This window comes from Mustela putorius, unplaced genomic scaffold (genome assembly GCF_011764305.1).
Source record: "Mustela putorius furo isolate JIRA1106 unplaced genomic scaffold, ASM1176430v1.1 tig00003901_pilon_pilon_pilon, whole genome shotgun sequence".
NCBI lineage: Eukaryota > Metazoa > Chordata > Mammalia > Carnivora > Mustelidae > Mustela > Mustela putorius.
Window position 1 is genome coordinate 17,699,258 of NW_025422049.1, and position 19,466 is coordinate 17,718,723.

Below are 19,466 nucleotides of genomic sequence, written 5' to 3' on the forward strand. Positions count from 1 at the left end.
GAAGGGCAAATGGTCTCCCCAATTCTTCCTTTGGAGGGAGTTCCCAGCATATGCCGCTGCTTGGAGCACCCCCGGAAGAATAGGATGATGTGATTTGCATTACTTATTACATTATTATTATTATAATTACATTATTATTATTATTATTACATTATTACATTACGTGATTTGCATTGCTTATCCTTCCAGGTATCCCAGGTGCCCTAGGGCCCCAAGGAGTTCCAGGTGTGAAGGGGGACCAAGGAAACCGAGGCCGCACCACAGTTGGGACAGCTGGCCCCCCTGGCAGAGATGGTTTGCCAGGCCTGCCCGGCCTACTGGGCCCACCTGGTAAGTTTTTCATGCTTCTCTTTGGTCTTGAGACTCAGGTGTGATCGGGACTTCAGAACAGTCATGATTCTTGAGAGAGTCATGATTCTTCTCATAGGAGAAGTAGCCAGAACCCTTGGTGCTCCTGGGTCAGAGCCCTGCTGCCACAGGCTAATGACCAGAGTGGTCAGAGCACTCACCCACAAGCAAGCAAGCTAAGGTCGCCTTGATGCCTGAAAGCTGCCTGATGACTTCCAATCTGTGTAGTCATTTCATCCTATCCTCTGTTGTTCCCAGCCCCTCTGTCTCTGGTCTCACAGCTCCTGAAGAAGCAACGTTGGCTCTTTTTCAAGCTTCCTCTGGTCCTTAGGGCTCCACTGGGGCGGGGGGGGGGGTGGCTGGGAGCCTGAGACATGGGAAGCCAAGCCTGGGCCCTCAAGATGGTTGCTCCAAGCCTCTACAGGGCTTATTCTTATGTCTTCTACTTGAGCATGGGTTCTAGATTCTAAGAGAAAGGGTGGTCACAGGCCCAGCATGTTTTATCATCATCTGAGCCCCATGTCCATGTCATCTGAACCCTGGGAAGCTTATAGCCATTTCCTCTGTTGTCCCAAGAGCATTTTCTGGGGTAGACATTGGGACTGCTCACTTACTGAAGCTGTCTTGGTAATTCCTGTCCTCTCGGTGTCTAGTCCAGTGCCTGGAACATGGTAGTCCTTCTGTGTGAACCTCAAGGGCACAGGCCTTAGCAACTGAGCTGCTGTGCTGAGTCATACATGTTGCATCAATCTTTGTGTTTCCCTTTTCCTGAAGGTCCCACATTTGAGACTGGAACCCTACAAAATGCAGAGCCAGGCTTCCCTGGTCTCCGAGGAGAACAAGGTCCAAAAGGAAACCCAGGCCTCAAAGGAATGAAAGGTGACTTTTTGTTTTTGGTCCCCTTGGGTTTCTGTGTTCCCCTAAAATCCTTGCAGAAGCCTTTCTGGGGCATGAGTAGACTAACAGCTTTGGGAACCTGAACAGAAGCAGTCGGGGGGTCTGATTGGGGATTTGATTATAAGATTGTTGGCAGAGCTCCATATTTAGGGCTCAGAGACTGAGGCTGGTAATTGAGGTCACAGGGGATAAAGTGGTTCGCGGGCTCTTCTTCCTCTTCCTATGCCATCTGCTGGCAGAAGCTGTGGCCGGCAACCCCGGGCTATCAGCCCGCACACTCTGCAGCACTTCCCAGCGTGCAAGGCCAAAGGCCGGAAGTCGCTTCTCATTAACTTCAGCCTGAAGGAAAGGACTCTGAACAGGTCAAGTCCTGGCCCTCCAAAAAAGCCAACAGGCCCTAAGAAAACAACCACGGGTCCCCACTGAGGGGGAAGGGCTGATCGATTAACGCAGCCTTCGGCGGCACAGCTCTGTCCATCATCTTACGGCCTCTGGGTCATTCCTCTGTTGCACACTCTTGAGAGCCGGATATTAAAGTGCAAATCAATCAATTCATTTCAGTTGCGGCCCAGGCCAAGGTGGAAGAAGAGGTGAGACTGCAGGCCGAGGAAAGGTTTGGGGATGGCCGAGGGGTTTCAAGTACCCGAGATCTTTCCTCTTCTGTTGCAGAATGACCAGCTCACCTCAGCCTCAAGTAGAGCGGTCCTCACTTCCACTTCCCTGATCTCAGTGCCACCTCCTAACATGTCACTACTTAATTAGATCCATCTTTGTTGTGCAGCTCCATAGAGGACTATTTGGAGGGAAAAGGAAGGGAATTGCAAGCTTTGACTTAGGATGTGAGCCTGGGCTCTTCCCTGACTCACCGCAGAGCTAGCCTATTTCCTGGCACCTGTTACTAGGCCTTCTGATTCCCTCCATAGAGTTGTTCGAGGTGCAGATCCCTGCATTCATATTATTCTTTTTTCTTGGAAAGGCTGTCCACTTTGTTTAACCATTGTCTTCTTTTTCCCCTAGGGGACTTGGGCTTCTGTGCCTGTGATGGTGGTATCCCTAACACTGGACCACCTGGGGATCCAGGCCTGCCTGGGCCCCCTGGCCTCATAGGCCTTCCAGGCATTAAAGGAATCCGAGGAGATCCAGGCTCTGGGGGTGCACAGGGCCCATCAGGGACTCCAGTAAGTCTTACCCAGCTTTTGCTGGGAGGGAGCACTGCGAGCTCTCCAGGGCCCCTTATTCCCACCCCGTGTGCTTTCCTAAAACACAGGAAAGAGAGATGGGGATAAAACGAAGCTTCAGGATTTGGATCTGTAGTATGAAAAAGTCAGACCAGATGATGTGCAAAGTCCCTTTCTGCATCCTTCTTTCCTCTGTCCCTCCCTTCCTCGATTCTTCCCTTCCTCCCACAAAATCATTTGCATTTGCCTAGCACACTCCAAGGCCCTGAAGGTAAAAATCAAACTAAGAAAAGGTTACCATCCTCAAAGATTTAAACTTTGAGAAAGGATAAGAAAATCGGTGGGCAGTTGTGCTCTAAGATGATGATATATTCAAGTGCCCAGAGCGGTGCTAAAAGGGACCCAAGGATCTGTTTCAGGTCAGACCTAGGCTGGGTGCCTGAGTCCTACCCTGTCTCCATCTCCTGATTCTGCCCTTTTGTCTCTTTACCAGGGTTTATTTGGGCCTCGCGGTCCTGTGGGCCCCAAAGGAGAGAAAGGAGAACCGACTCTCAGTTCAGGATCAGGGTTGCCGGGGGAGCAGGGTGATCCTGGCCCCCAGGGGCTCCCTGGGGAGACCGGAGCCCCAGGCAAGGATGGAATACCCGGCTTGCCAGGTCTGCCAGGCCTCCCGGTAAGTTGATCATTACTGGGTGACGAACTCTATAAATCCTCACATCTGACTTCAGTCAGCAGTGGGGGGCAGTTCTGATGGCCACTAGACCATGAGACAGGGCAGAACAGAGTCCCCAGCATCTCTTCTGGCCTTGGCCACTAATGCTTTCTGCTCTGTGCTTCTCCTTTCAGTAAGATGGGAACCTTTCTCTGGGCCTGGGTCACATTCTCAGTTGATAAACCCCCGTAACCACTGACTCTATTGCTTAAAATGCTTCAACTTCTCACTAGCTTTCCCCTGCAAGTAATCCAGCAGCTTTCTGGGCCCCCAAGGACTGTTACCCTGCTCCTGTTTCCTAACCCCCTCTCCACCACTGATCTAGGAGGTTTTGCATGATCAGATCTCCGGGGGTTGACTAGCTTCGTTCCCATTAACCAAACCAGAGGAATTGATTGAGAAACTAGAGGGATTGAGGATTTTAGCCAAAAGTGAAGCATTGGCCACATTGGTTACCTCTTTCCTGTGGTCGGAAGCCTCTCCTGATCCGTCTTTCAATTGGGATTTCATTCTTTCTTCTGTGTTGCCTAGGGTGACGATGGACAGGGCTTCCCAGGTGAAAAGGGCTTCCCAGGACTTCCTGGTGAAAAGGGCCACAGTGGTCCAACTGGGCCCCCAGGAATTGGGCTACCTGGATCTCCTGGACCTCGAGGGCTTCCTGGAGATCAAGGAATCAATGGATTACCAGGTCAACAAGGCCTCCCTGGACTTCCCGGTAAGTCATGGAATCAGATGGCCTGAGCCTTGAAAAACTGACCCCCAGTAGAGTATGGCTATGACCCAGGTACATTAAATGTGTCAGATGAATAGCCTTGGCTGATTGCAATTTCTAAGGGATTTCATGCAGAAAAGAATCGTAATTATGCCATGGTACACACTGCACAGAGCAATGTAGATTTCAGTCCTACTTAGTGAGAAAACTTGGTAACAGACCAGTCTGAAAAGGTAACAGAGCTGCCTTGGGAGCTTATGAGAGCATAGTCTCTGGGAAATTTCAAGCAGATGCCGGATGGCCATTTTGTTATAATTACCATCAAAGTAATGAGCTGGAGATGGGATAGGTGTCCTCTAAATTAGATGGTAATGTCATCAGACCTTCACTCCTGAGGTCTCAGATTGACAAGAGACCCTACCCGTATCTAGTCTTATCGCTATTTTCTACCTTAAATCCTTCCCACTTAAAGAGCTTCTCTTTTTTCCTAAATTGCTGGAATTCTAAGGAGTGACAGCCCTGCTTGTAGATGGCAAAGGGGCCATGCTAATAACTTGCCTTCTTCCAGAACAGCTCTTCATTCCAACTTTGGCTTCCTTTTGGGAACCACCCTACTTATGGTTATCTGAAGTTTGGAAACTTGAAATTCATCTCTCATTCTTCATTCGCTGTGCTTCTTATGTTCTTTCCTTCCTTTTCTTGCTGTCAGTGTCTTGTTATCTCATGCCCAGCTTATCAAATATACCTCCATTCCTGTTAGAATAAGTGGAGGGTTGAAAGGAAGGATGGGTGGTTGGATAGATGTGTGGGTGAATGGGTGAATGGCAGCAACTTCCTATGTGGCTTCTCCTCTCCTACCTCCAGACTTTCGCCCACTCAATTCTGCTGTGAACACTGCTGCCAGTGTAATGTTTGTAAATTATTGCTGTCATTGTGTTTCGCCCTAGTATGAAGCCACAAATGATGGCCTTTTTCTGGAATGTTCTTCCTTGATTTTCTATTTCTGAACTGTTCTTCCTCTTTTTTTCTATGCAGCCAGGTTTTACCTGTCTTTCAGGGTACAAGCCCCACTTTTCCACTAAGCCTTCTCTTGACCTCCCCAGAATGTCACTGCCACTTCAATTATGTATTTTCTTCTGTTAATGTTTTTGCTTTTCCCAACTGCTTCGTAAGCATCTGCATGCTAAGGGAGGCAATCCTTTTTGGCATGTCTCAATTTGCCTAGTACAATGCAAATTCCTTAAGAGACTAACATATACTTGCAGAAAAAGGGAATTCTCAGTAACCAAAGGGCCATTTCTTAGGCCCGTTTCTTCTCTTTCTACCTTGACACCTTGAAGAATTACCAAAATAAGAAGACAGAAACCAGAGCATGTCAATTTTTATTTCCCATAAAATCTACTTGTGTACGTTGCTATAACAAGGATGATAGTACAGGTTAAGAATCAATGATTCAAGATTCTTAAAACCAAGTCAATATTTCAGTTTATAGATTCCTATGAAGGCAGTAAGGAATTTTTTTTATCAGACTCAATCATCCTGCCTTTTGCAAGTCCTGGTGTCAGCCACAGCTTTGCATCCAGCTCTGTTCCCAGGGACATTATTCCTGGTCATTCCATTGCTCTTCTGCCAACTGGGTCTTTATTCTACTGGGTTTTAAACTGAGCTATACTGGGTTTTAAACTGAGCTATACTGGGACGGTGCACACATACTTACGTGCGCTCAAATCGGATATTATCAGCATTCCGATTGCTTGACAATAGGCTGAGTCAACAGAAAGAGGCCGATGGGACCATTCCTACCCTAAACATCACTAGGTCCCAGACACAGAAAGCTCTTGGGAATATAGTTCTATAGTAAACTCTAGCCTGGGAGATGCCTTATGCAGAAAATGGTCTTGTTGCAGTAACAAGATTTTCCAAAAAATTACTTCAACTAAGAGCATGAGCTTTCTTTTTTCTCTCCATGGCAACCAAACATAACTCCTCAAAACAAGCGATTTTGTTCCACACATTTTTAAAGACACATAACCTGTGAGCTCTAGACATTGAATTTTGGCCATTACTTTTGCTATGAAAACTGAAGATGAGATTCTGTTTTTCTTTTTCTAAAGAGAGTGTACAGATGGCTGGGTGAGTGGGCAGGGGCAGGAGAGAATCTGAAACAGGCTGCCCTACGCCCTGCCCAGAGTCTGATGTAGGCCTCCATCTCAGCTCTGAGATCAGACCTGAGCCAAAATCAAGAGTCTGATACTTAACGAACTGAGCCATTCAGATGCCCCCGAAGATGCTGTTCTTTTTTTTTTTTTAAGATTTTTTACTTATTTATTTGACAGAGAGAGATCACAAGTAGGCAGGGAGGCAGGCAGAGAGAGAGAGAGGAGGAAGCAGGCTCCCTGCTGAGTAGAGAGCCCGATGCGGGACTCGATCCCGGGACCCCGAGATCATAACCTGAGCCGAAGGCAGCGGCTTAACCCACTGAGCCACCCAGGTGGCCCCGAAGATGCTGTTATTAATGTACTCACTCCAACCAGCCCTGGCCCAGGCTAGGATGGCTGCATTGCCAGGAAAGGGAATGTAGTCATTAGAAGCCTTTTACTCGAGTGGTGTGACTTATTACAAACCTTGGACAAGCAGACAACTGGCTGTTTCCAAAGAGGCTCTCAACCAGATGCTCATAGCAATCATTCACCCTGGTTATTGCCGACACAGCTACAGTGTCCTTGATCCCCGTGTGCATGTCAGCTCTCTCCCTTCAATCCAGACAGGGAATGTGATATGTGGGCATACCCAGACTGCAGCCCAGACGTAACCTAGGGCCTCAGGGAACTCCCATCCTGGTTTAATTTTCTTCTTTATTCGATTGGTCTAGGTGACTGCTGCTGCAGGGAGAGCATTGGTAAAGGAGACTTAGTCACAGAGGGAGGTGAGCACTAGCTCAGTCTTGAAGTTCTCGAACACCAGTGTGGGCAAAAGCTCCTTTCCTTTTCATTCACCTCTATCTCAGACACTCATGATGGTCTGAGCACCACACTAGAGCCTCTGGTTGGTTGGTGGGGGGGGGTTTGTGATCCTAAGGCTGGGGCACAAAGTAGTAAGTAGGCTTGATTTCCTTCACCATGCATGCCAATGGCTTCGCTGATGTCTGCCTGGAGCCCCTTCATTTGGTGAACTTAACTGGGGCCATAACTTGCCTTGGGAGTTACCCGGAAGGATGTATATGTGTCTGATGTTCATTCAGGGGACTCCGAGTAAATGGAGATGTTAGAATCTCAAGAAACAGAGGTGCTTTTTATTCTGAAGTTGCCTCTGGGCAGTAACAGGGACAATTTGAATTAATTAGCTCCAGCATTGGACTTGCAAAAGAGAACTCAGAGATAATTTCTGCTTTGTCGGGGGAGGAGGCTCTGAATTCAGGATAGAAAGTAGAAGACAGAGGAGTAAAGTGAAAGAGCCAGATGCCAGGGTGACTTGAAGTTCTTCCCTCCTGAGCATTTCAACCCTCCGCTTGCAATACACAAGGGTGCTGGGGTGCGTGGGTCTTTTCCAAATGCCGGTCCTTGGCCTCATCCTCTAAAGGTTTGTTTTTATCTGGCTATCACAAGGGAAAAGAATTTATGAAACTTATCTGATGACTAGAGTGAGGATGGATGTTCATGTTTGCAGCCAGCACAGAGTTATTTGGATTTTACCCTTTATTTTGTAAGATTGAAAGCCACGGATCTGCATGTTTGTTTGATGCGCTGGAGTCAACAGGCTACTGAAATGGCGAGGACATGAGAACCTTCTGCAGGGTCCCTCTCACGCTAGCATCCAGAGAGGCTGCTTTTCAGCCTAGTCCAAAGGACAGAGGCCCAAGCTGAGCACAGGATTGGCAGCCTTTACTCAGCCAAGCATCTTCTCATGTTGAGCTTGCCCACCATGTCTAGTTCTACAGTATGGAAATGGCCCTCAGAAACAGCCCCATCATCCCAAAGCCTGGAAGGATGGAGTTGGGTGTGACCACCTACGGGGGAAGATCAGGCCCAAAGGTCCTCTCCCCGGCTGCAGAAGACTCTCAGAACCTGAGGTCTAGAAGGCAGATAGTGGTTCCCCAGGCTACAGACTATTGTCGCTAACCAGACTAACGCAGAAACCAGGGGATGGCCTTGGAAGTGTCTTCTGAATAATCCTCCTTAAATAAGATGATTTTTAAAAATGCCCATTCACTGAGGAATGGCTGGGGAGCTGGGCACCAGGCAAAACACTGCTAGCATCATATTGTGTCTTCCTCACCAACACCATAGGAGAAAACAGCTCCCATTTGATGCCTGAAGCTCAAAGAGGTTAAAGTATCTTGCCCCCATGACGAGTGAGTAGCCGAACTAGGATGTAAGCTCACATCTCTCTGGCCTCAGAGCCCAGCATCTTAACCAATACACTATACTGTTCAATTCCCCATTTTGCTTTCAGACTGGAACAAGTGGAGGAAGAATGGCAGGAAGTTGAGTATGTGAACTGAATCATAGCTTGTATACATATCTGTATGAAATGCAATTTGTGATTTCCTTTAAGTACGGGTGAAAGCTATAGCAGTTTACTGGAACTGTTGGCTCTGTGGCTTTTAGCAGACCTTGGGGGATTGTTTTAATGAATAGGCAAGACTAATTTTAATTAGCATAGCAATTGTTTGTAAATGGCACTTGAGGGACTCGACATGCAATTTGTTCATCAGCATTTTATTAAACGTCCCCTCTGTGATCTTATATAGACTCTATTTGCATCATGAACGAGCAGGGAGGAATTTGCTAGCGGAAGGGCTGGGCATGCCAATTTCAATGTCTCAAACACTGAAATTGACTACTGCTTCTCCCTGAGTCACAGAGTTGACTTTTTCAAAGGAGGAGCTGAGGGAAGGTTCACTGTTGGTCTGTCACAGCCAAGAGCATGGCCTTCAGTGTTTGCCTAGCACAGAAATCCAGCTACCTTCAGACCAGGGCCATCATCAGTAGGTTTCTGGAGATCTCAAATGGGGTGGGGCAAAAGAACACAATGGGTTGTTTTCATTTCAAGAAAAGGGCAGACATGTAAACTTGAGGGGTCTTGGCTGCAAGCTCTCCAGTCTAGTCACCTGGCCATAATGGATCCTCAGGATGAACCCCAAGCCCCCATTGTAGGGACAGGCTCCATATGAGGGTGGGATGAGTAGGCAGTTCCCCTTTGCTGCTGCTCCTACAGAGGTTATCTTTCAGAAATCTTGTTAGGTGACATCTGCTGCATAGGTGACTGCCTGCCCACTGGGCATTGATGATTTAGGAAGTGGCTTTCCGGCACTTGGCCCCTAGGGGTACCATTATCTACAAGCCTCTGCACTAGGAGTAACTCCCAAGAGCTTCTGATGTCAGGATTCTTCTGCATGGGCTGCCAGCTGCTGGGTGGGAAGAACTTGGTTGTGCCATCCAAGGGGATGGGAATAAAGTATCATGCTAGCGGGAAATCAGTTCTGACTCGGTGGGCTCACTGGATGCTTCCATGTCACCACTTACAGGGATCACCTTGCCATGTATAATTCCTGGGTCCTATGGTCCATCAGGCTTACCAGGAGTTCCCGGATTCCCAGGTATGGCATAAGGCCAGAGAATGCCACTGAGCACGCTAGTAAGGGCCAATGAGCCCACGGAAGTGGGCAACATGTTGGCAGCATTTGGGGGGGAGAACCACATTCCTCCTGAGAGAGCGGCCTTGAACACTGAGGAAATAGAATGGCTCTTGGAGAAGTCTGTGTGGGGAGGTAAGGGTAGGAGCCCGTCCCCCCACCCGAGGGACCAGGATTCTTGAGTGAACATCCCAAGGGTGGTCAGCCACCCTGAATTTCCTTTCCCCTCACCACTCATGTTTGGGTTCGCAGGCCCTAAAGGGGCCCGTGGCCTCCCTGGGACCCCAGGCCAGCCCGGACTGCATGGGAATAAAGGAGAGCCTGGAAGTCCAGGATTGGTTCACCTTCCTGAATTGCCAGGTAAGGAAAAAAAGCTTTTCCTCACCTGCTTCTCCTCTGCTGGGACCATGGGCTTGAATCATGGGTAGCCAGCCATCCACTGATCACGGGCAGTGAGGTCTGCACTCTGGTGTGCGTGGGGTGGTTTTGATTTCCTACCCAGGAGGCACAGGGCTTCAAGCTTGGGTGTGACAGTGAGTCAGAGTGCTCAGGGCCATCAGCCAGGACCAGCTGGAGTTCAGATGGAAAGTGCCTCTGCCTGAGGTTGCGAAGCCACTAGTGAAAGAGCTAGGATTCCCCACCGCCCCCCCCCCCCCCCCCCCGCTCCCCCTTAGCTGACTGCCAAGCCTCTGACAAGTTCTGGGCTCCATTCCTTCCAGGTCAGACAAAGAGATTGAAATGAGTCAAAAGGAAGGGGTTCCTTTCTACCCCTTGGCTCACACCCTGTTGCAAGCTTGTTCTCCATTGCACCAGGGGGTCTTAAACTCTGTTGCCAGATCTGCGGCCCCAGCATCACCTGGGAACCTGTTAATAATGCAGAGTCTTGTCCCCTCGGCAGAGCTAGCTCAGAAGCTGGGGGGGGGGGGCTGGGGGGGCTGCTCAGCCATGTGGGTATGGCCAAGCACCCCCTCCCCAGGTAGTTCTGACCCACACACAGTTTGAGAACCACCCTGCTCTGTAGCATGGGGCTTGTCATGGGCCATGTCCTCCATGGTTTATTTACCCAGCTTCAATACCCTCCGACCACCCAGGAAGAGGAAGACATGACCGCAGGGGGGAGATGACTGCAGAAGAAATTGGGCCTTTGACAGGGAGTCCTGGGTATATAACCTGTGCTCTTTGGCCTGTGAAACAGCCCTGAGAGTGGGTTACTGGGCTCAGCCCAAGGCCTTACTGAGCTAGAACCTTCTGCAGCTTGCATGGTGCATCCCCGCCTCTGGGTGCATCCTCCCAGGACCAGAGGCTCCTGCCTTTCAAGAGAAGTGACATACATTATCAAAATATTAGCTTTTGCAATAGAAAAACCAAAATCTGTCTCAGGGATCTCCACCCAGACCTATCCCTTCTAAACCTCCATGGCCTTTTTATTTTTTGCCTCTCTACATTTAGGATTTCCTGGACCTCGTGGGGAGAAGGGCTTGCCTGGGTTTCCTGGGCTCCCTGGAAAAGATGGCTTGCCCGGGAAACTTGGCAGTCCAGGTTTACCCGGTTCCAAGGGAGCACCCGGTGACATCTTTGGCGCTGAGGACGGTGCTCCAGGAGAGCAAGGCCTCCAGGGATTGCCAGGGGACAAAGGATTTCCTGGAGACTCTGGCCTTCTGGGATCCAAGGGTGACTCTTTTTTACTCACTTACATAACAATCTACAGAAAGTCTTTCAGTGACCAGTATATCCTTGCATGAATAGACACCTGAGTCTGGGGTAATGGACCCATGAGGGGTGACACTGAAAAGCCATTTGGTTCTGTCTCTCACTTCTGGGGACTTTTTCTTAAATCGCTGGAGTCTGTTCTCCTTACTTCGTAAATCCCGAAGTAACTGTAACAGTGAGTTGGGTTTCGTGTACAGCCTCTGATCTGATTTGTCACTAGGGCAAGAGCAGCAAGGGCTGGGGCAGAGGAGGCCACCACACCGGGGATGTAACCTGGGCCAACGTCTTGCGCTGCAAGTTGCTTTGATGACCAGTCCCTGCTGTCCATCCAGGCTGTTGACCATCTGTCCCTTCCTTTCATTAGGTTTGCTTGGGAAGTCAGGCCTGCTAGGCCCCAAAGGTGAGCGGGGCAGCCCCGGCATGCCGGGCCACGTGGGACAGCCAGGGCCCCCAGGGCCTCAGGGTCTGTTTGGCGTCAAGGGCAAACCCGGGCTCCCAGGTGCACCAGGCTTTCCCGGCCCTTCAGGTAGGTCCTTTGGAGGAGGAGCCCCGACTTGACAGCCTTAAGCCGGGGCCCTGGGCCCTGTCGCCCTGGGGGGCAACCACAGCAGTGTGCCAGGGGCAGGGTCTAGAAGGATCCTCGACCTTCTCAACCTCTCACGGTTCCCAGTCTCAGGGGGCCCTGGCAGTGCAAAGCAGAAGAGATTTCTGCACTTTAGCTTCCAAAAGGGTAGCACACGTCCCTCCCTGTCCCTTCCCCATGGCCTCGCTCCCCCTTTCCCAGTTCAGGAAGTGCCCTAGTTGTGCAGGTCAGTCTAGCCATCTCCACTGGCTTGGCTGGGACTGTGGGGAGCCTGCTTGGGATCAGGGTTGGGGTGGGGAAGCTTGGGAAGAGGGCGGCTTCATGCTGACTTGCCTCTCCGGAGGCCGTGCCTCTCAGGACCCGCAGCCAAAGCGGCCGTCCCTGGGCCGTGGAGCTGACATCCACCCATTGGCTCCAGACTAGCATTCATGGTGCACCTGCTCCTCATACTACCCACCTCACCCCTAGCTCAGTGACTACGTCACCCCCCCTCCCCTTATTCCTGGCCACATGACTGTAGTTGAGTTTCTGCCGAGCCACTAAAACCCTTTTTATCCCTTTTATCCTTCTGTGTTTCTGGGGTCTTCCCATGGGCTGTCCAGGTGAGAAAACAGTAGGCAAGCTCACAGGCTAACACCCCCACTGGCTTCCCTGCTCAAGGCATTCACAGACTATACACTAGAACCTGGCATAGCCAGGGGTCCCCGGACTCATGCTGGGGCGTTGGCCCCCATTGAATTTCCTTCCCTTGTTGTGGAATCCCCTTCCCAGCCCCCCATTAGAATCCTGGGGCTTGTGGCTACTGGATGCTTTTCAATTCGTGGAAAGCCAAGTCAGCCATTCATTGAGGTCCTTGGGGGCCCAAACACATCTGTCGTCACTGATTTAATCCTTTGGTTTTTTAATTTCCTCGCTTTGTACCTGAACATTCTACTTGGGCAGCAGCTCAGGAGGTTAATCCCATTGACCAACTTAAACCCCGGTGAAAGAAATCCCAGAATACCTAGGAGACCAAATGGGCCTTGGGGATTTCTACAGGACTTGGCACTAGGGGGTCTTTCAATCTTAAGGCCAAGGAACTGGCTGATTTAACTGCTTGCAAGAAGGATTAAAAGGGCAGCCCTGTCTCCATGGCTCCCTGGGAGGCTGAAACAATGGCTCAGCTTTAACCTCTACTTCCCCGGATTGGCTCAGGAAACCGCCATTGTGGCATGGTTCAGACAGTACGTACCAGGAAGCCAGGGTCCAGTTGCCTCCCTGGCTTCCCAGAGCCCCATTCACAGGCAAAGATGTGAACCCCATTCATAAAAGGGGGAAGAAGCTCTAACTGGAAGGGGTTTGTGTGCCCTGCCAGCCGCCATGCCATGCTGAGAGTGATAGCCATTGGCATGTGTGCTTCTCGGGGTGGTGAAAGCTAAGGCTTCAGCCAGCCTAGAAGCCTGCCAGTTAGCCACCTGCGTGGGGCCATTGTTAAGGGACCATTTCCAACACCCACCCAGCCAGCCAACCAGAAGCCATGGGAGTGGGCACCGGGCCAGATCTGGACACAGCCTCCCTTGACACTGTCCCATGTTCTCTCTTAATGTAATTCAGGACATCCTGGAAAGAAAGGTGTAAGAGGCGAGTCAGGTCCCCCTTCATCGGCTGGAAAGAGAGGCCTGCCAGGGCTGAAAGGCTTTCCAGGATCTCCAGGGCTGGTTGGCTTCTTGGGGAGCTCAGGCTCGCCAGGGAACACTGGGTTGCCAGGCCTGCCAGGTCTGAAGGGTAAGTGAAGCGGGTAGGATTTTCTGTGCTAAGAGGGTCAGGCAGGGCCAGTGTTAAGGGAAGGCTCCCACCTAAGCTGAGTCACCCTCGCTACTGGCTGGGTGGAGTGCTGAGCCGCATGACGCTGGCAGGAAGGCCCAGAACAGTGACCACCATGCTGGCTGTTCTCATTCGCCCCACCCCTTCCATGGTGTCCGATGGCTCTCAGTTTCTACTAGCCCACCCGAGGTTGGATAGGAGACGTCTCCATTTTATATAGGGGCAAATGACAGGTCCAAGGTCACACAGCCAATTAGCAACAGCACCCAGCTAGGGCTCATCTCCCTGCCTCTTAGTCCTAGACTTTTTTTTTTTTTTTTTCCTGTGCCACTCGGGAGCTCTAACTTAGCACATGGTAAGAAAGGCACCCACTCCCTCTTTCCCTCCTGTCGCTTCAGTGCCATGTCCCTGTTTAGGGAAGTAGTATTATATGTAAGGGTTAGCAGCTGGGACTTTGAAGTTAGAGAAACCTGGGTTGGAATCCCTTCTCTGCAGCTGCCAAGCTGTGTGATTTGGGGTAAGTTATTTAACCTCTCTGAGCTTCCATTTCCTTGTATGTCCAATGGGGATAATAATAGAAGGTCTCGTTTCATAACAGGTGAGAAGGGGTCTGCCGGGCTGGCTGGCTTTCCTGGGATGCCTGGTCTCCCTGGTATTCCTGGCGCAAGTGGATTAAAGGGAATTTCTGGCTCCGCCGGAAGAGTGGGACCATCTGGACGGGCTGGTAGTGCTGGTAAAAAAGGTGAGCTGGGGAACTGAGTTCTGAACTCGCTAGCCTTGCTTCCCAAGGTATGTTTTATTTGTCAGCCTTGAGGCTGCTGTGGCTTGTACCCATCCTGTGTTAGATAATAAGACTGGGGGTTTCTGAACCCCATCCCATGGCTTTTAAGCCATAAGACCTAATGACTTCTGAGTTTTCGCCATGTGTTAGAGGCCTCACCACATGCTCCCTGTTGCTCAGTGGAGGGGACTTTGCAGTAGGCTTCAGAGTTGCTGGCCGACTTTGGGCCTGTCAAAGGAGAGGGCATGAACGTAGGTGGGAAGTCAGGGGACCAGGGCCAGCCAGGGAAGGGCCTGGAAAGGAGGCCTGTGGGTAGTGCGGGAGGAGCAGAGATGAAAGGTCAGCTCGTGCCTGACCCTGTGTCTAAGCTTCCTCTCACAAGGGACTCACAATCTCCACCCCCCTCCCCTGCAGGAGACCGAGGCGACCCGGGGCCAGTTGGAATACCCAGCCCAAGACCTCCCATGCTGAACCTCTGGTTCAAAGGAGACAAAGGCTCAAGAGGCTCAGCTGGATCCGACGGATTTCCTGGGCCCAGAGGTGCCGGGCAGGGGGGGGGGGCAGGCAACCGGCAGGAGAAATGCTCATCTTCAACTTCCCTCATGAGAAAAGGCCCCCATCACAAAGCCCCCCAGAGTGGCAATGTGGGTGGCAGCAGGGGGTCCAAGGAGGCTGCCTTCTCTGGGCTTGCTGGGCATCTGGACTTCCAGGCTCCCAGTGTTCATTGTCACTCTGGAACCGAAGTTTGTTTTTTGTTTTTGTTTTCCTAAAGATTTTATTTATTTATTTGACAGACGGAGATTACAAGTAGGCAGAGGCAGGCAGAGAGAGAGTGGGGAAGCAGGCTCTCTGCTGAGCAGAGAGCCGGATGCGATGCCGGGCTCAACCCAGGACCCTGAGATCATGACCTGAGCTGAAGGCAGAGGCTTTAACCCACTGAGCCACCCAGGCGCCCCTGAAACTGAAGTTTTGAATCACTGGCTATTGTACCCCCTGGAGATGCCTAGCAGATGCTGGGACATGGGCACCAGCAGTGTTGAGACAGAGTGGCCCTGACTGGTGCACCCTAAGGCTGGAGGCACCTCCCCCACTCCCACCTTCACAATCCCCTCCCCCACACTGAGCTAGCCATCCCCAAGTCCTCAAGGCTGCACTTCATTTGCCTGTGATCCTGGGGTCCTACAACTTGGGGAGCAGGTTTGCTCCTGCCCAGAGTCTTTTTTCTAAGCCCTTTGTTTCTTTCCTAGGTGACAAAGGAGAGGCTGGCCTCCCGGGACCACCAGGCTTGCCTGGAGCTCCTGGCTTCCCTAGTACCATCAAGGGACTTATTGGGAGAGCTGGAATCCCTGGCTCCCCCGGACAGCGGGGCTTACCTGGCTTAAAGGGGTCCCCTGGAATCACAGGTTTTCCAGGAATACCAGGGGAAAGCGTAAGTTTGCCCAGCTCCTGGTCTCTCCATGGGGGAAGGGCCTCTGTAGCAGGGGACATGCCCCTGGGCCCCATCTTTCTGGCCCCAGCCCACTTCCCGGCCTCTTCCCCTACCTCACCATAGACAAAGCCCTCTCCCTGAGTCTGGCAGGCCTTCCTCCACCCATTTCCTGAAGGTTCCTTCCTCTGGGCCTTTGTTCATGCTGTTTCCGCCACAGAGCAGAGACTTCTCCTTTGCAGCTAACTGCAAATGCAAATGCCCACCCGTGCTTCAGGTCCTGGACCTGGGTGCCCACTACCCCGGGAGTCTCGGAGGTCCCGCCCTGCTGGCATGCTGCACTTCTCACTGCTTATGTGAATCCCAGTTGGTTCTATGTGGGCTCAATTTCCTCAATGAGATTGTCAGGCCTTGAGAACAAGTCCTTACAAGCTCTTCTAGAAGTCTGCACCCCACTGCTGGCATCCCTCCCCCCAATGCCCCAACCTTGAGCTAGGCGCATTGTAAGACTTTGGTACAGGGCTCTGGACATTGTGATTTTAGAAAGGTCATTGCTGACAAATGGCAAGTAATCAAATCAGCTTGTCTGAGCTCTTCAAAGGCAGGGCAATAAGGTAGGCATAGCCATAAGAGGGAGCTGGGTTCGAATCTCTGCTCCCGTGCTCATGAGCTCTATGATTCTGTGCATATTGCTTACCTTGCCTGAACCTTGCTTTTCTCATCTGCGCAGAATGGAAAAGATACTCAAACCTCCTTCTGATAGCAGTGAAAATTAAATGAGCTGATCTGAGTAAAGTGCTTAGCTTGGTATCCAGCAAATGGTGGGCTCTCAATAAGTGGTAGCCGTCATAGCAGCAGTACTGAAGGGACTAAATGAAGTGGATTCTAGAATACCTGCACTCCTCGCAGGCAAAATTCCATCCCTTTAAAAGCAGCAGGCCTTGGGATGGAGAGAACACACACACACACACACACACACATACACACACACACACATCCCAGAAGCATTTGCAAAGGAAAACATTCTTAGCTGGATGATCCTGACTCCTCCACCCCTTGGATGGATGGAGTCAAAGTGGGAAAGCATTTCTATAAAAATGGTAACATTAACCCAAATGCAGACTCCAGGACCTGCGCACAGCCTGCCTGCTACGTGGTTCCTTGCAGGGACCCAAAGCTTGCACAACCTGCAGCTGAGGGCTGTTGCTTTCCCCACGAAGCAATCCTTTTCCTTATGCATCATGGCTCCAGAGCTTTGACATGGGGGGCGATAGCCGACTGTCTGCAGGGGGCACCACCAAACATCTGGCTGGACGGTTATGTCCTGTATTTTTAAAGAGACTTGTTACAACAGCCACACCTTGATTTCCCAAGATTCTCCTTTTGATAGCCGTTGGGAAGTTATGAATGATGGGACCGGGATTAATCTGCAGATAGTGTCCCTCCCCTAAAAACCCTGACTACGCATTTCCACCCTTGGCTCATCACCTTCCCTTCCGCAGGATGCCCCCCCCCCCGCCCCGCCACAGCATACACAGTAGACCTTTCTTAGGCAGTGGTTCAGGGAAGGTGAGGGGTGGGTGGGAGGCGAGAGTGTGGAAGGCCCCGAGCTCCGGGCAGAAATAATGATTTCTATATTGCTTTGAAGGGTTCACAGGGCCTTCGTGGAGCTCCCGGACTCCCAGGAACATTTGGTCTCCCAGGTTCAAAAGGTGAGGAGCATAATCCCCTCCAGTCCTGTCCATGTTGATGCAGATGGTGGGCCTTCATCCTTTCTGATGGCTGAGTTATAGTCCGTTGTACATATGCTAAGTGAAATAAGCCAAAAAGAGAAAGGCAATTATATGAGTTCACTCATATGTGGAACATAAGGAACAGCACGTAGGACCAGGGGTAAGGGAGGGAAAAACTGAATGGGAAGAAATCAGAGAGGGAGACAAACCATGAGAGACTTGGACTCCAGGAAACAAACTGAAGTTTACAGAAGGAAGGGGGGTGGGGGGCTGGGGTAACCAGCGATGGGTACGAAGGAGGACACGTGTGGTGATGAGCACTGGGTGTTGGACACAACTGATGAATCATGGAACACTACATCAGAAACTCATGATGTACTATATGCTGGCTAACTGAACATAACAATATCTTTTTAAAAAAAAGTTGAGGAGCATTTTCTCTTTTAATGGGTGTTTCCAGAGTAAGGTGGATTTCTAGCAGGCTCAGGGTTCTTGGGGAAGGAAACTCGGCGTTCAAAGGGAAGTGAATTGATTTACCTTTTCTCTTTGGCCAAGCCCCCTTCTCAGACTTTGCTCCTCAAACATGTGTGACAAACAGTGGTTTGACCCACTTGCCTTCCAAACTCAGCAGCAGAGGAGGGCCTCAGCTCAAGACAGTCTTTTCCCTTGCTGAACCCAGTTCACAGGGCAGGAAAATTTCCCATACTTGCCATCATCATTGTTTCATTCTGGTGATGTTTTAGCACCCTTCCTTCCATTTTCTCTGCGCATACTGAACCTAGCGATGTTTTCCCAGTGGAGATATGCTTCACGTAACAGCATTTCTCGCCAATAGCCTGATAGCATCCCAGCCTTTCTTTGGTGATTGGTTGCTTTTGCCCAGTGCATACTTTTGTCAAAGATCACCTCTGGCTACATTGAATCTGAAAAGGTTTTGCCATCAAAAGATCTCTTTGCTGCAAAATGAGGTCTAGCTTCTCTTAACCACTTGGACAATATCTTCATATCCCCAGGAGATCAAGGTCAGACATTTGGAATTTCCGGTAGCCCAGGACCCAAGGGACAACCTGGGGAGTCTGGTTTTAAAGGTAAGCCTTCTGTCCTTTTATCTCACGTGTCTCAGAGACTCCTCAAAACTGAGGATCAGGAGGAATTGGGGAGGTCAACCCCCAAGTTCTATAACTTCTATCCAGTGCAGAGAAATTTCTACCCTGACACATATCTACTCAAGGCAGCCCACAGTTTCCCCAAGCAAACCAGTTTACTTTTCCCTTGAGACTCATGGGGTAAGTCTAGTAAGACCATTGGGATAATGGCTTCCCTTCCTTGGTTTATAGTTATCTAAACTGGTTCTCAGTCATTTCCACCCATTACCGCTCCTTATGGGGGCACTCAGAACACATTGACTTACCTTAGTGGGCAGCACCTTGCAAATGCAAAGACAGCTACCATTGCCATATTTTTCAGAGGCTTTTCACTGGACCTGACTCTCTTGAGATTTCAAGTAGATTTCCTTTCCTGCTGCCTCTCTCCCTAGAAGAAACATGGTGCCTGAAACAGGGCCTGAACACTCAGCATTTTTCTTGATTTTGTAGGCATGAAAGGAACAGATGGCATCATTGGTGATGTGGGTTTCCCAGGAAGCAAAGGTGAAGATGGGAATGTTGGGATTTCTGGAGATGTTGGCCTTCCTGGATCTTCAGGTACCGTGCCACCTGATGACTGTATTCTGAAAAACTGAGGGTTGGCTTCAAGCCATGGTCCAGTCTGAGCTCCTGCCTTGTTTTCTCTTTCAGGGCTCCCCGGGACTGCAGGCATGAGAGGAAATCCAGGGTTTCCGGGTTCTCCAGGCCATCCAGGGGCACCTGGGCCCCTGGGACCCTCTGGCCTAATGGGAACCAAAGGTATGTGTATTTGAGAGGAGGTCATGGGGAAAGGGGTTTTTCCC

The 19,466-nt window shown here is 50.5% G+C and overlaps 1 protein-coding gene across 4 annotated transcripts in view; it reads left to right on the forward strand.

Annotated features, from left to right (window-relative positions):
• COL4A6 (collagen type IV alpha 6 chain) overlaps positions 1–19,466 on the forward strand; it is a 272,827-nt gene that overhangs the window by 239,196 nt on the left and 14,165 nt on the right. For 2 of the 4 annotated variants that reach the window (XM_045068260.1, XM_045068261.1), the window contains exons 19-36: positions 190–330; positions 1,123–1,227; positions 2,263–2,423; positions 2,917–3,096; positions 3,667–3,850; positions 6,720–6,773; positions 9,375–9,446; positions 9,735–9,842; positions 10,932–11,153; positions 11,557–11,718; positions 13,369–13,539; positions 14,177–14,320; positions 14,774–14,899; positions 15,607–15,788; positions 17,434–17,497; positions 18,532–18,606; positions 19,114–19,221; positions 19,315–19,422. In XM_045068260.1, coding sequence (XP_044924195.1) covers positions 190–330; positions 1,123–1,227; positions 2,263–2,423; positions 2,917–3,096; positions 3,667–3,850; positions 6,720–6,773; positions 9,375–9,446; positions 9,735–9,842; positions 10,932–11,153; positions 11,557–11,718; positions 13,369–13,539; positions 14,177–14,320; positions 14,774–14,899; positions 15,607–15,788; positions 17,434–17,497; positions 18,532–18,606; positions 19,114–19,221; positions 19,315–19,422 — 2,367 coding nt within the window. The remainder of the gene's footprint in view (positions 1–189; positions 331–1,122; positions 1,228–2,262; positions 2,424–2,916; positions 3,097–3,666; positions 3,851–6,719; positions 6,774–9,374; positions 9,447–9,734; positions 9,843–10,931; positions 11,154–11,556; positions 11,719–13,368; positions 13,540–14,176; positions 14,321–14,773; positions 14,900–15,606; positions 15,789–17,433; positions 17,498–18,531; positions 18,607–19,113; positions 19,222–19,314; positions 19,423–19,466) is intronic. The other 2 variants (XM_045068263.1, XM_045068262.1) reach the window with 2 other exon arrangements.